The sequence below is a fragment of the Lissotriton helveticus genome, chromosome 3_1 (assembly GCF_964261635.1).
Source record: "Lissotriton helveticus chromosome 3_1, aLisHel1.1, whole genome shotgun sequence".
NCBI classification, from domain to species: domain Eukaryota; kingdom Metazoa; phylum Chordata; class Amphibia; order Caudata; family Salamandridae; genus Lissotriton; species Lissotriton helveticus.
The window spans coordinates 973,062,520-973,078,690 of NC_136061.1; the positions used below are offsets into that span (position 1 = coordinate 973,062,520).

General features: G+C 49.9%; 1 protein-coding gene across 5 annotated transcripts in view; it reads left to right on the forward strand.

Moving 5' to 3' along the window:
- TRAF3IP1 (TRAF3 interacting protein 1) overlaps window positions 1–16,171 on the forward strand; it is a 337,634-nt gene that overhangs the window by 194,954 nt on the left and 126,509 nt on the right. For 2 of the 5 annotated variants that reach the window (XM_078681404.1, XM_078681405.1), the window contains one exon: window positions 5,452–5,559. The exons of the other annotated variants lie outside the window; for them this stretch is intronic. In XM_078681404.1, the coding sequence (XP_078537530.1) occupies window positions 5,452–5,559 (108 nt within the window). The remainder of the gene's footprint in view (window positions 1–5,451; window positions 5,560–16,171) is intronic. 5 annotated transcript variants of the gene reach the window in all.

A 16,171-nucleotide genomic window follows, 5' to 3' on the forward strand; every position in this document is an offset into this window, starting at 1 on the left:
TTTTTTTTTATCCGCCATTGGGTTCAGACGTCATCCAATGTGCTCCCGAAAGGCTTATTGTTTGTTTTCATCTTGTTATGCCTGTTCCTTTCCTCTGTCCCATTGGCAGTAACCGTCCAGGCCGCTCTGCCATTAGGGCCATCCCATTTTCTGGACTCTCTTCAGAGAATGAAGAAACTCCTCAGGTAATGGAACGCATGCCCTTCAAGGGATGCCTCAGTGTCACTCTTAAGTATCCTCTGTCCGACCTCCACACCATCTGCATCTGTTTCTCTCATCGCACCGCGATGGGAGCAATTGTGACTGCTGCGCGAAGGTCCGCAGAAAGTAGATCATACATCAGTGCCTAGATCTATGGTGGGCACACAGTAGTGTGGCCCAGTCTACTTCCGAAACACTCAATATCTTCAGTGAAGACTATCCCTGCCTCTTCCTCCCTCATCTCCCATACTCTCTCCTTTAAGGTCCCCAGAGTCTTACTCTGATGCCCAGAACCCTAGCCCTTATTCTTCAGCTGAGGATTTTGCACCTCTGTATTCTGGTGCTTATGATGACCCCTGAGAGGATTAGAATGTGTAGCCCCCCCCAGACCCTTATTTAGAACACATCCCTGTCGGGGTCTCACCCCCAGATTGCACTTTGACGTACCACAGCATCATCCAACGCACAGCTGCCTACCTACCTACCTACCTATAAGGAGGACATGTGCAGGAAGTGTAGGAAGAGAACTTCTTGCTGGAGACCCTCTTCAAAACAGAGCACTCTTTGCAGTGTCTCCTAATGCTTACGGGTCTGATTACACCCACCACTGACATCTTTAAGGAGCCAGTTAAATCCCTTGCAGTTACACCACACATCAAAAAAACAGCTCCTTTGGACCCACTCTACATCAGGAATCATGTCCTTTCGAACGCACTATTGGTTACCACTGTTAAGAAAAGAGCAGCAGCCCAGGCCACTAGTGATGTGCCTCCTTCTAACAAGGAGAGTAAGTGGATTGATGCTGCAGGGAGAAAAATAGTGGTATATATGGCCTCCCTTTGGTGCATAGTCAACTCTGTAGGCCTTCTCTCTAGATATGGCAGAACCCACTGGGAGGAAATGGAAGGACACTCGCAGCATCTCCCTGATTGGTATTATAAGAGCAGGTTGAGAAAGGTATGGCCATATCTAATGCCAACATCAGGTGTGCCTTACCTGTGGCTGATACTGCTGCAAGGGGCCTAAATACTTCAGTTATCCTATGGCACCACCACTGACTCCGTGAGTCTGGCTTCAAGCCTGAGGTGCACCTCGTCATCTTGCCGGTCAATAGGGATCACCACTTCAGACCTCAGGTTGACACAATCCTCGAGATCAAAAAATGAACAGAGACTGAAAAGGCAATGAGCGCCTTGCAGGATCCCTCCTCTAGCAGGGGCTCCTAAGGAGGCTTCAAATCCACTTCCCCAGAACCTTCCCAGTCCTACCAGAGGCAGCAGCACGCCTATCACCAGCAGAGAGAACAGCTCTAAAGCAGAGGCACCCCCAGCAATGGAGCTTCTGCAATCAGTCGTCAGGAACACTTTGACTGACTTGTCCCTCCTGATCACACACAACCTAAACGGGGGCTAAGGGCATTGAATTCAGGGATTTTCTGCCCCATTGGTAGGAGATCACCTCCAACCAGTAGCTCTTGTCCATGGTCCAACATGGCTATTGCCTAGAGTTTCTCACCACCTCACCAAGCATCTCCCTCCCGCACCCATGCCCCCAGCCCTGAACACCTCACACTGCTTCAATAGGGGGTTCAAGAAGAGCGCTTCTGTCAGAAGGAGCCATAGAGCCAGTGCCCCTCCAACTCCAGGGCAAAGGCATCTACTCCCTATACTTTCTCATCCCCAAATAGAATGGATCTCTCAGATCAATCCTCAACCTCCGTCCCCTCAACAGGTACATATTGTTACAACACTTCCACATGCTCACTCTTTAGAATGTCATCCCACTGCTTCAGAAAGGTGGCTTCATGGCCAACATCGACCTGAAGAACGCCTACTTCTACATCCTGATTCATCCAGCTCATCCAACCTACCTCTGCTTCATGGTCAGTGGTAAACACTGCCAGTTCAAGGTGGTGCCCTTCAGAGTCACAATGGCTACAAGAGTGTTCACCAAGTGTCTGGCAGTGGTGGCTGCCCACCTAGTAAGGAATATAATCCACGTTTTCCCTTATCTTGATGACTTGCTGATCAAGAGTGCAAGCAGACTCATTACCTGGCGCACATCCAGGCCATAGTTTTCCTCCTTCACAATTTAGGATTCACAATAAATGCTACAAAATCCCACTTAGAACCACTCCAGATCCTGCCTCTTCTAGGAGCGGCCATCTACTCCTTTTTGGGCAAAGTCTCCCCCAACCTTCAGAGGATGCAGGTGTTTTTACAACTGCTGCTTCTTTTCCAGCCACTCACTAACATATCCATCCGCATTGTTATGTGTTTACTAGGAATGATGGTTTCATATATTGCTTTATTGCCCCATGGAAGGCGTCCTATGCACCCGCTTCAAGAGTGCCTCTTGAGCCAATGTTCACAAACGGAGACTCACATGGAAGATCTAGTGTTGGTAAGAGCAGGCACTCATTACTTTCTTCACTGGTAAAACACCAACCACTTGTTGCAGGGTAGGTCTTTTGCAGACCATGTTCTGCAAGTGTCCATCGCCACAGCTTGAGGGGGACATAAACAGCATGAAAGTCCAAGTTCTGTGGGCACCTCATCTATGATGTCTCCACATCAATCACTTGGAGCTGTTATCCATTCAACTAGCTCTCCAGGTGTTTCTCCTTCAGATTCAAGGCGAAATGGTACTAGTGAATGCCAACAGCATGACCACCATGTTTTATCTGTAGAACCAGGGAGGCACTCACTCTCCTCCCCTATCTGGTCTAGCCGAACAGACTTGGCGCTGGGAAATCCATAATACGGTTCTTGACCTGGTAGGGTACCCACCAATAGTGGTCAACACATTTTCAGACAAGCTCAGCAGAATGTGGCAACACATCCACAAGTGGCACCCCAGACATAGACCTGTACCCCGTGGCAGAAAACATCAAATGCTGAAACTTTGCATCCAAGTTCCACATTCCTATCCATTGACCATACTCTGTGGATGAACTGGTCAGAGATCTTTGCCTATGCCTTTTCTCCTCTGTCACTGATTCCATATGTGGTCTGGAAGCTGAGGCAAACATCCCTTAACTCCTCACACCGGTAGTTCATACAAGTGCCAGACAACCATGGTTTTCCACCCTGCCCGAGATGTCCATTGTACCACACAAGAAGCACCCACACAGGCCTGACCTTTTTACTCCATAAAAGCAGCAAGGTCAGGCACCCAGACCCCTGGCAGCTCAACCTATTGATTTGGCTCCTGCAGTTCTAGAGTGTGGTTACATTGTGTTGCCGCAGGAGTGAATGGACATACCAAGTAAAGCTCCATTCACACCTGCTATGCCTCTAAGGGGAAATGTTTTCTACATTACTGTTCCCCAGACAACATTAATCCACTCACCACAATATTTGTTACCTATTACCACCTTCAAGGTTTGTACTTGTCTTATATCTCAGTCATGTTACACCAAGCCGCTGTTGCGGCATACATGCAGAACAGGGAACATTCTTCTCTTTTCGAAATCCCTGTTATCTTAAAATATGTCGTGGAGAGCCTTAAGAGGGCAATCCCGCATGGGGTACTTCCTGCCCCATTGTGGAACCTGAATATTACCCTCACCTGATGATTGGGGCCACCCTTGGAGCCCCTGCATTCATTCCCCCTGTAATTCCGCTCTTGGAAGTTTGCTTTCCTCATCTCAAACACCTCACTCAGATTCATCATTGAACTGGAGGCCCTCACTCTTCAGCAACCCTTTTGCCAAGTCCTCAAGGACAAAGTAGCTCTCAAAACCAATCCTAATGTTTTGCCAAAGATTGTCTCTTCGTTCTACCTTTACCAATCCATCAAGTTCTCAGTCTTCTTCCCACAACCGGACTTGTTAGCTGAGAATTAAGTGTGCTCCTATGTATTACATTGACAGAACAAAATCCTTTAACAAAGCACAACAGCTAGCTTTATGACAGTTTCATTAAAGCCACACCATTTCAAAAGCAGGGATTGGCAGGTGGATTGTTAAATGTGTCCAGATCTGCTCCACTAAAGCAAAAAAACCCTACCTTCCTGCCCCATGCCAAATTCCATCCTCAAGTAGGGCGCTACTATGGCTTTCCTTGGGATTCCAGACATTGGTAGAGCAGCCACTTGGTCCACACCACACACTTTCACAAAACATTATTGTGTGGTTTTCCTGTCAAATGTCAAAAGAACAGGTCAGAGTTGGTCAAGGTGTCCTCTGGATTTTGTTTCAGACCGCTGCACCATTCACTGGCATCCACCGCTTAAGGGAATACTGCTTTTCAGTCTGTGCACAGCATGTGTATCTACAGCCACATATGCTATGAATTGAATATGTTACATACCCTGTAAGTATCTGTTCATTGCATGTAGTATTGTAGAGTTGCATGACCCACCCTCCTCCCCAAAAGCCAGTGATTGTTACAGATCTCTTTCTCTTTAGGATGAGTCTTTCTACTTGCATGTTCACTATTTCTTTCTCTGCATACCACTCCATACATACTCTTACCTATTAGGTGAAAAACTATCTAACAGTGAAGTAGGTGAACATGCACATCTGCATCCATAGGAGTAGTGACCGACACTTTGTGACTCAAAAGACTTTTTCGAAGAAAAGCAAATTATGACATCCAATACCAACGCTAAATAGCAGAAATATGCACGGCATGTTAATCTACAGCACCACGTGCAACAAACAGAAGCTTACAGAGTAATCAACGTATTCCTTCTCCAACAAGGAAAAATGAGAAGCCGTTAAATAAAGCTGTAAGTGTACCGTTGTTGTGTCAACAGTTTTTTTAGTTCAACTAAGCCAACAAAGTTTTAATGGCCCAATTGCATTTAATATTTATTTTTCATCTAAGCAATAGGTTCCATGAGTAATACGGATAAAACAGTTTTAATGCTTGTGATGTGACTTATCTGCTTTTGTGTAGTTTGGATGACTACTTGGCATGCACATTCGTTTAGGAATAGAAATAATTACCCCTGGATCGAGTTTTAAGCCGGTGAGGTGAGGTTGCTTTTGGATTTTTTATTGTGAATTTTGATTGTTGACAGAAGCCCATTTGTCACAAAATGAAGTTTAGTGAACAGCACATTTGGTTATAGACTTTTAGATGTAGAGCAGCAATCTGACCTGCTTGTGTGATCATAAAGGAAGTATTTTTTAACCGGGGATTCGTTTTCATGTTCAGCAGTGTGAAAATATTTCAGAATTCAGTCACGGAAGAGTTAGGGAACTCTATTATAGTATTCACATATTAAACTGTCTCATACTAGGGATGAAAGAACCCATTAAAAGACAACAAGAAGGTAGTGTACCTGGTGAACCGATAGCTGTTGACTCAGTTGTAACATCGGAGAAGCGAACTGCGACAGAACAGCTAGGTAAGGAAGTCTTCACGAGGCCATGGGTGGCTTGTTTAACACACTACATGTACAAATAATGGCTTTGACTCGCCTTGGGTCTTGTCATGGTAGTTTTGTTTATATTTTATAACATAGATGGGTCTTTTTTTCAGAGCCTTGTGTAGATGAGAAGCACAGGTCTGTTTCAGTGTTTTTGTTTTTTTATATTTCTTTTTATTAAAAATGTTGTGAAAACAAACAGCAAGGCAGAAAAACATTTTACATACAGTACCGATTCCATGTCTGGGAAGGAAAAGCAATTCAAAGAAATCAGCAATCAAAGTAGGAGAGGAGGGGGGTGGGGGAAGGGCAGGAAAATGGTAAAGCAAGTATAGAACAACAAGCGGAATGTAGGGTTAGGGGGAAGATGGGACGTCAGGGATATCTACAACAGGCGGCGTACATATATCTCCACGATAGTCATTCCAGGGTCCCCATATTCTGCACCATTTCCGAGGTCGGCCTCGGGCCAAATATACAGTCTTTTCTCGGGGACCCCCACAATTGAGCAATATCCCTCTTAGCAATCATGGTTCCCAGGGTCACCCACTGAGTTGGCGCTACATTGTGGTCAGTAGGCTGCCACACATTATATAAACAGCATCTCGCCTCCGGCAAGAGGGCGATCCCGGTCACTTCATTCATCACCTCATGCACTTCTTTCCAGAAAGCCGTGACCTCACAACACTCCCAAATAATATGTAGGAAAGTCCCCACATGCCCACATGCCCACATCCTCGCTTACACAGACCATCATCAGAAAAACCCATGTGGACAAGACGAGGGCCCGTGACATAAATCCTGTGCAGGATCTTCAGTTGAACTAACCGGAGCTGAGCTGGGATCGCGACCTCCCTTGGGGAGGACACCGCAGATTGCCAGTTCTCGTCTTCCAGTTCAAGACCGTCACGTGTCCACAAGTCTCGAAGATGTAGCAGGAGGTCCGATCTATCATTAATGCACTTTTTATAGACTAAGGAGATGGTGCTATGAGGCACATAGCCATCCAACAGTCTATCTTCAAGCGGAGTCGATTCCGGAATTACCTCCCCGACCGGGAAGACCGACCTCAACGCATGGCGAACCTGAACATAGCGGAAGTATTCCGAATTGCTTAGGTCAAACTCCTCCTGGAAACGATTAAAATGATCTCACCTGACCCCCGACCCAGAGGTCCCCCACCTTACTAATACCAATGAGGTCCCATTTATCGACCCCCTTGGTATTCCACAATTTGCCAAGTTTATCTGAACCAAATAGTGGGGTCGCCCTAGTCAGACGATCCATCCAACCTGTCGTGTTAGTCGTGTCCCGCCATAGGCGTACTGCTATCTTCGTAGGTCCTGACAAAGACCCGACCACCGATTTAGAGTATAGCGCCCTATAATAGTTGCCACCAGGCAAAAGCCACCTATCCATAGCGAACGCGGTATTCAAATCGGGACCATACATGCTGTGATTAATCGCTCCCATCTGGGACGCCCGATAGTATCTCTTTATGTCCGGGAGGGCGATACCCCCGTCGTACCAAGGGAGCGTCAATTTAGCAAGCGAAATACGAGGTCTACCATCCCATATCAATTTCCGCTGAAGATCCTCGATCGCTCGAAAATAGCTAGAGGGAACTATATCAAAAGTGTTTTGGAGGGCGTAGAGAAAACGAGGTAAAGACATCATTTTAAATAGGGCAACACGACCAAGCGGTGAAAGTGGAAGCCTATGCCACCCCGCGACATCTTGCTTCAATCTGGACAGGGGCGGGAGAAGATTTCGTTCATAGCGGACTATTGGGTTCAATGAGATATAAATACCGAGGTACTTAAACCCTGTGTGCGCAATCTGGATGGGACAGGTGCGTGGGAGAAGGGGAACGTCGCCTGAAAGAACGTATAAATAGGATTTGGTCCAGTTAATGATGAGGCCAGAATTTCTACCAAATGAGGTCAAGACGTCGCACAAGACAATCCGGGATTTCCGCGGCGAAGTCAGGTACAATAAAATATCGACCACCGAATACCCTTCATCGAAGGCTCCCACCTGATCCACGCGTCAGGGGCTCGAGGGCCAAGGCGCACAGGAACGGCGACAAAGGACAACCCTGACGAGTTCCCCTCTCGAGACCAAACGGAGCAGATATACGACCATTTACAACTATTTGCGCGAGGGGGTCCTCGTAGAGCAATCGAACCCAACCAATAAAACCTGGTCCGAACCCAAACTTAGTCAACGCAGCCCACAAGTATGGCCATTCCACAGTATCAAAGGCCATCGTGGCATCCAACGACGCCAAGATGGCCGGCTCACGCTACGTCGATGCTCTCGCGAGAACACCATGTAGATGCCAGAGATTCATGGCGGTGTTCCGATGTGGGATGAAACCGAATTGATCCGGGTGTATCAGTTCACCAGTAATAGTGATCAATCTGTTAGCCAGAACCTTTGCCAGAATTTTAGGTTCGGCATTTAGCAGGGAAATAGGACGATACGACGCACACCTGTCTCTAGATTTCCCCTCCGTGTGAATCACAACAATAGTAGCCAACCGCTGATCACGGGGGAGAGAGCCACTTTCCCGAGACTCCAAAAACATGTCTCGCAGATAGGGAGCAAGCTTATCAGGTCTCAGTTTGTACAGTTTAATGGGTAAGCCGTTAGGACCCATTGCTTTCCCAGAATGCAAGGAGCGAATCGCCAAAGCCACCTCATCTGCTGTTATTGCAGCGTCATTCGTTCCCTATCATCACGAGAGAGTCGAGGTAAAGATATATCCCGTAACAAAAGATGTGAGTCCTCTTCCGGTCCGTCCGAGACAGAGGAGTATACCGTCCGGAAGTGATCTGCGAATTGCTGAACTATCTCTCTGGGGTCAGAAACCTGATCACCACCAATCGTCACAAGCACAGGGACTACACGACTGGCTCTATCCCTCTTATCTAACCACGCAATCAACTTACCAGCCTTATCTCCAACATCATAAAGGCGTCCCTGCTGCTCTCTACTCATGGCTTTAACTGCGTCAGTGACCAAAGCCCTGTAATCGAGTTGCTTCAAGCGCAGTAAATGCAACGCATCGCGGGTTACCCCCCTTTCCAGATCTAACTCCAAATCAGCCATCTCTGCCTCAACCTTAACCACTTCCTTGTCCCTCTTCTTCTTGACACTAGCTATCAATGACAGGGCCTGACCCCTAAGAACGGTCTTGAAAGCCTCCCAAAGAGATACAGCTGAGGAAACTGAGCCCCCGTTTTCGGAAAAATTGTGGTCAAGAGATTTCACCAAGGCTGTACGAGTCTTGGGGTTGCGGAGGTACCAGGGGTTGATCGGGGCCATTCGGCCCTCAGTCTCAGAGCCCAGCTCCATCCGCAACCACAAGGGAGAGTGTTCGGAAATACCACGGGCCAAATGTTTAACCTCAGTGACGGTGAGGGCCTGCGCCGCCGGTACCAATACATAATCAATTCTGGAAAGGCTACCGTACGCACCAGAATGGAAAGTATACTGCTGCTGTATCGGGTGTAACATTCTCCAACAATCGACCAGACCCAAGGTATCAAGGAACTCAGAAAGCCAGTTTTGTGCATTTCTCAAATCCCTGCGTGGGTGCCGATCCATCCTACCGGAAACCACCGCATTAAAGTCACCACCCATGAGTAATGATCCCTCAGGGAGAGCTAGGAGAACCTGCCCCAGGTCAGCAAAGGTAGTAGACTGCAAGCCAGGGGGGACGTACACAGAAACCAGGGAGATAGTGCGGCACTCCCACCTACCCGTAAGAGCAACATAGCGCCCTCTATCATCAAGAACAGTGGAGTCAATTTCGAGTGGGAGAGAATTCTTAATCATGATACCCACCCCTCTGGAGCCAGAGGAGAACCCGGCATGAACAGCCAATCGGTATCCCCTCCTGTTCATAGCACGACAGGTATAACCAATCAAGTGCATCTCCTGAAGGAGAACCACATCCGGGGAAAGACTCTTCAACAGTTGCAGCACAACACTACGCTTTATCCGATCCCTCAGACCATTAACATTCCAACTCATCAATTTAAGCCCTCTACCCCCATCCCGAAAGAGAAAGAAGATCCAACCCCTGGAAGAAAACAGCACCTTGTTCAAATTAGTCATGGATACATTGCCTTGCGAAAAAACACACACATTCCCCAACAAACCCCCCCAAACCCCCCGGCAACACCCCGTTACAACACCCCCCACCACCCCTGCGTAACATTAGAAAACCACCCAAACTTGCAGTGTGCCTGTCGCCCCCCCATCTAACTAAGCTACAAGAAGAAACACAGAGGAAGAAAAAGACCCGCTATTGACCCCGAAACTCCCAAAATAGATATTAAGTCAATTGTCAGGATTAGCGAACCACTGTTCGAGGCTAACGAGGATCCCAGGATACCGTCCGCCGGCACCTATTCCCTCCGCTCCACCAGTCTGTGTCTCCGAAGAAGGCTGATTCAATAGAGTATCAAGCCAGTCGGCCACCGCCTCAGGTCGATCGAAAAAATAAGTTCACTCTGCATGTTCAATTCGTAACTTGGCCGGAAAAAGCATGGCATATTTGAGGTTCATGTCTCGCAATCTTCTCTTCACACCCATAAAGCCGAGTCGTTGCCTCTGGATCGTTTGGGTGAAGCTGAGAGTGGTGTTTTCAAATTTCGTGGGGCCACTCGTCCGTGAGGCCTTCAGGATAGCGTCCCTGTCTCGAAAATTGAGGATCCTGCCTATTATAGGCCGCGGCGGGGCTCCCAACTTCGGGCGACCACCTGGAACTCTGTGAGCACGTTCGATCGTAAAGAACTTACTCAGTCCCTTAGCCGCGAGATGGCGAACTATTAAGTCCTCAACAAAGAGGTCCGCTGCCAGATCTTCTGCTTTTTCCGGGACCCCTATGATACGGACATTGTTCTGGCGAGCCCTCCCCTCGTAATCTTCGAGATGACGTATAATGAGATTGCTACTGGTCTTCAAGCGACGGACATCTGTTTGCAGACCAGTGACGTCTTCCATCAGACTAGATGTCTTGATGTCTAAAGATTTAACTTTTTCATTAGTTTTGCCCAGATCTGCATTGATCAGGTTGACATCAATCGCCACAGTGTCAAGTTTTTGCGCGAGAGCCTCAATTTGGTGTCCTAATGAGGTTTTGATTCCATCAATCGCGGCCATGACATCTTGCAAGGTTGGCTCAATCGCTGTAGTAGGCGATTCCCTCGTGCCCGCTCCCCCGGGAGAGCCTTTAGGCTGGGTATAGCGATCCATACTGTTGGCTTGAATAGAGCTACCACGTCAAGTGTTCTTGGATCTCAGCCTGTCACCCTCCGGTTTCCCCGCCATCAGGGGAGATGTGCCAGTGTGATAACATAAGCCGGACTGAAAGATGGTGACCTCCGGTCCCCTCGGGCGAAAACAGCCCCGGCCAGAGGGCACAATTCGAGAGTTCTCCAATTCCGGCAAAAACGATCAGAATCACATTCGTGGGGGACCCGGCAGATGTCCGTGGACACAGGGGTAGACTCGTTCTCAGGCACTGGGCGGTTTGTAGTCAAAACAGAAAGTGAAACCAATCGGACCGATTACAGCAAGTCCATCAGGCCGATGTTGTTCAACTACAGCTCGGTTGGTATGGCAACTCCACAGCTGGGCATCACGGAGGCATAGGCTGCAATTTTCAAGGCACTGTAACTTCGGCTCCCGGGGTCCGATTGAAAAGCAGATTGCAGGTTTCGCCTCACGCGCGGTCTGTCTTCAAAAAGACATCGATGAAGAACAGGATATATGACAGGATAGATGCGGGAGGTTGCGAGGATCATCTTGGTCGCGCGCGAAGCTCCTCCAGGTCTGTTTCAGTGTTGACACATTTTCTCCTCACTGTTTCAGAACCCTGTGTCAAGAACTAATGGCTGCAGTGGAAAAGTAACTTCTGATGTATACTTCTACCTGTGAATTCCGCGTTTTCAAAAAGCCCAGATGCCAAATTGGATCTGGAAATTTGTGATACAGCTCTCTGGCACCAGTCAGGGTGGATGGGGGGGGGGAGTCTGGCTCTCTCTCAACCCTGGAAGTTCTTTTGTGGTGATGAGACTGAAGGCTTGTGTTCAATTGCCAGAAAGCAGGCCGGAAGCTTTTCTCCTCTACTCTGAGGTGACAAGATTTTTGCTCTCCAGATGTACAGTGCTAAGGACATGTCCCCATGATTCAAACCCAGCTGGTGGTATGATGGGGGGGATGTTAATTACAGACCAGCATGATTTTCTGTGGCATCTTGGTTCAAGGAACGACTCATCATCATGCAACCTCTCTTTGTAATGAATCAGAAGGAGATTTGGGAGTGGCTCTTATGGGCTGAATCAGGGAGGAATGCAGAGTGCATCAGAGATCCAGATGATGACCTAGAAGGTCCAGATCTCCATTTTGCTCCTTTCCATCTTCAATATCTCAAAAAAAGAAGAGACATCATTAGAAATAAAAGAAGCTCTCCTTTTCTCTCAGAAAGTCAAAGTCAAGGAGTAAGTCTCCACCTTCTGCTTCTCCCCGGCCCACTCCTCTCTAGAGCCAGAGTTAATGGCATTGTTCCCTAGAACGTCTCAGACCCTGCCTCTGCCGACAGTCTTTCCCAGCGCCCATGATTATACTGGCACTCGCATACCCCAAGTTACTAGCACTGGAGGCAGATCCAGACTTCTTCGTACAAGCAATGCTGGACATGTTCAGGAGATAAACAGTCCTCTCTGGTGTGCCTTCTGGTTCATCGCCATTTGGTGTTGAGTGTTTCCCTGGCACTGTATGAGATATCCCAACACCATCTCGCTTCAGCCTGTACTGGGCCCCTCGATAGAGTAGCCACCTCTGACGTATGTTCAAACATTGGTCCCTGCTCTTACTCTGATCCCGGCATCTTTACGACCTCCCCCTCTCCCTTCCCCTCCTTCTCTAGAAGCTCTACTGCAAATTGTAGAGAGTATGAAATCTAGCAGAGAGGCCCACTGCCTCCTAGAGGAGGAACAATATAAAAAAATGCGCCTAGGGCTTGCTTGATACAAACAACTATGTTGCCAGCGCTATGATTTTGTTTGCAGAGTTCAGACGGCATGCCCGACTGCAGTTTTCAGTAGACAGTGAGTGTCTACAGTGAGGGTCTCTTTGGTCAGAAAGCAGATGTAGCGCTGGAAAGTTTTAACAAGGGTAGAACCACCACAAGTCATTAAAAAAGGATTTTCTGTCCATTCATAGGCCCGAGTCCTTTTGCAGGGGCTTTTCTTTTAGGGAGTGCCAGTTAGCAGTCAGCCAGCAACCTAAACCCACCACTTGTCCGGCAATCCAGCGGCCACCCATCCAGCCTTTCTCTTTTTTCAATCAATCAATCAATCAATCAATCATAACACTTGTGTAGCGCGCTACTCACCCGGAAGGGTATCAAGGCGCTTGGGGGGGGGGGGGGGTCCGCTACTGCTCGAACAGCCAGGTCTTGAGTTGTCTCCTGAAGGCGAGGTGGTCCTGGGTCAGCCGAAGGTGGATGGGGAGGGAGTTCCATGTCTTGGCCGCCAGGTAGGAGAAGGATCTGCCTCCGGCGGTGGCTCTTCGGATGCGTGGTACGGCGGCGAGGGCGAGGCTAGCGGATCGTAGCTGGCGGGTGGGCGTGTGGAAGGTCAGGCGGTCGTTGAGGTACTTGGGGCCCAGGTTGTGGAGAGACTTGAGTGCGTGGGTGAGGAGCCTGAACGTGATCCTCTTGTTGACGGGGAGCCAGTGCAGGTTCCTCAGGTGGCCGGAGATGTGGCTGCGTCGAGGGATGTCCAGGATGAGTCGGGAGGAGGCGTTCTGGATGCGTTGTAGTCTTTTCTGTAGCTTGGCTGTGGTTCCGGCGTTGAGGGTGTTTCCGTAGTCCATCCGGCTGGTGACGAGGGCCTGGGTGACCGTCTTCCTGGTTTCGGTCGGGATCCATCGGAAGATCTTGCGGAGCATGCGGAGGGTGTGAAAGCATGAAGAGGAGACGGCGTTGACTTGTCTGGTCATCGAGAGGGAGGAGTCCAGGATGACGCCTAGGTTGCGTGCGTGGTCTGTTGGCTTGGGGGCGGTGCCCAGAGCTGGGGGCCACCAGGAGTTGTCCCAGGCAGTGGGTGATGGCACAAGGATGAGGACTTCCGTCTTGTCTGAGTTCAGTTTCAAGCGGCTGTTCTCATCCACTCGGCGACGTCTTTCATCCCTTCGTGGAGGCTGGTTCTGGCGGTGTCGGGGTCTCTGGTGAGGGAGAGGATCAGCTGGGAGTCGTCGGCGTAGGAGATGATGTTGAGGTTGTGTTGGCGTGCGATGGCTGCGAGAGGTCTCATGTAGACGTTGAAGAGGGTGGGGCTGAGTGATGATCCTTGCGGGACGCCTCCGATGACTTCGGTGGCCTCGGAACGAAACGGGGGGAGGCGGACTCTCTGTGTTCTTCCAGCGAGGAACGAGATGATCCACTTCAATGCCTTCTCTTGGATGCCGGTGTTGCTGAGGCGTTGGACTAGAGTGCGGTGGCAGACAGTGTCGAACGCGGCGGAGAGGTCCAGGAGGATGAGTGCCGCTGTTTCCCCGTTGTCGAGAAGGGCTCGGATGTCGTCGGTGGCTGCGATGAGGGCGGTCTCGGTGCTGTGGTTGGCTCTGAAACCGGACTGCGAGGGGTCGAGGGATCCATTTGTCTCGAGGAAGGCGGCAAGCTGTCTGTTGGCGATCTTCTCGATGACTTTGGCAGGAAAAGGGAGGAGCGAGATGGGGCGGAAGTTCTTGAGGTCGGTGGGGTCCGCTGTTGGTTTCTTCAGTAGGGCGCTGAGCTCGGCATGCTTCCAGCTCTCCGGGAAGGTGGCGGTGTTGAAGGAGGTCTCGGAGTTTGGGTGTGATGGTGGAGTCGGCCTTGTTGAAGACGTGGTGGGGGCAGGGGTCAGTCGGAGATCCGGAGTGGATGGTGTTTATCGTGCGGGCTGTGTCTTCGGTGGTCACTGCAGTCCAGGTGCGAGGGTGGCGGTGGGGTGCGTTGGTTCGACGGTTGGGTGCGAGGATGGTGTGCCAAAGCTGTTGTGGATGTCGGCAATCTTACGGTGGAAGAACGAGGCGAGGGAGTCGCAGAGATCTTGTGAAGGGGTGATGTCGTTGTTGCCGGTGCGGGGGGTTGGAGAACTCCTTGACGATGCTGAAGAGTTCCTTGCTGTCGTGGGCGTTGTTGTCCAGTCGATCTTTCAGGGATTTCTTCTTGGTGGTGCGGATGAGCTGGTGGTGCTTGCGGGTCGCGTGTTTGAGGGCGGTCATGTTGTCAGTGGTCCGGTCGAGGAGCCAGGCTTTCTCGAGGGTGCGGCAGGTCTTCTTGGAGTCCTTGAGTTCGTCGGTGAACCAGGGGGCCTTCTTGCTTCTGGGTTTGCTGGGAGGGTTCTTCAGTGGTGCGAGGTCATCGGCGCATGCGGTCAGCCACTGTGTGAAGTAGCGGGCTGCTTCCGGTGTGCTGGTGGGTGGGTTCTGGCTGAGGGAGGCGGTGAGCTGGCCGGCGGTGATCTTGCTCCAACTTCTGTGAGGAACCTGTTGCGGGTGGTGGTGAGTAGTGGTTTTTCTGAAGCTGAAGTGGACGCAGCTGTGGTCGGTCCAGTGAAGTCCGGTGGAGTGGCTGAAGGTGATGTGCTTGCTGGATGAGAAGACGGGGTCGAGCGTGTGGCCGGCGTAGTGGGTGGGGGTGTTGACCAGTTGCTTGAGTCCGAGGTTGGCGAGGTTGTCCAGCAGGGTGACGGTGTTGTTGTTGTTCTCCAGGTGGAAGTTGAGGTCCCCTAGGAGGATGTATTCGGCGGAGGGGTGGACGTGTGGGCTGATGAAGTCCGTGATGTCTTCGCTGAATTGTGCGCGTGGTCCCGGGGGTCTGTAGATGAGGGTGCCTCTGAGGGTCGTCTTTGGGTCGGTGTGAATCTGGAAGTGGAGGTTTTCTCTCCTCCCATAAACCCCCCACCCCATCCCAGCACCTCCAGGGAAGGTGCAGTAGTTCGTCTGTGAAGGACCATGTTATGCCCTTGGGGGGTTTGGTACGCTCTTTTTTGCAGCCCTGAAACGCCCTAACTTCAGAGACCAGGGGGTCCTGAAGATTTTAGAAAAGTATTATACCCTACCCTTTTAGCAGCATCCTCCCATCCCCATAACTTCTCAGTATCCCTTCCACCGAAGGGCCATTCACAGATTTTATAGCAGGAACTGGCGATTCTGCTGCAGAAAGGAACATTTGAATTGGTGCCAAAGCAGGAAATAGTGCAGGGGTATTCCTTTATGTACTTCCAGATTCCCAAGAAGCACTACAGTTCTCTGATAATCCTAGACCTCGGGCGTCTGAACTATTACTGCACAAGGAAAAGTTGAAGATGCTGTCTCTCTGTCAGCCTACCCAAGACTCATCTGAACACCTAACGCCTCTTGTCCATACGGGTGGTGCTGGACATGACCTTACTCTGGACCTTCAATCTTACTATTATGATTCCGATGTTCTAGGTTGGAGCTCAGATTCCAGTCTTAATGGCTCTACAGCTGCTCCTTCTGTTGGCTTCTTGCATGCTTCTGGTTACGCATGATCAAATGGCCCTCC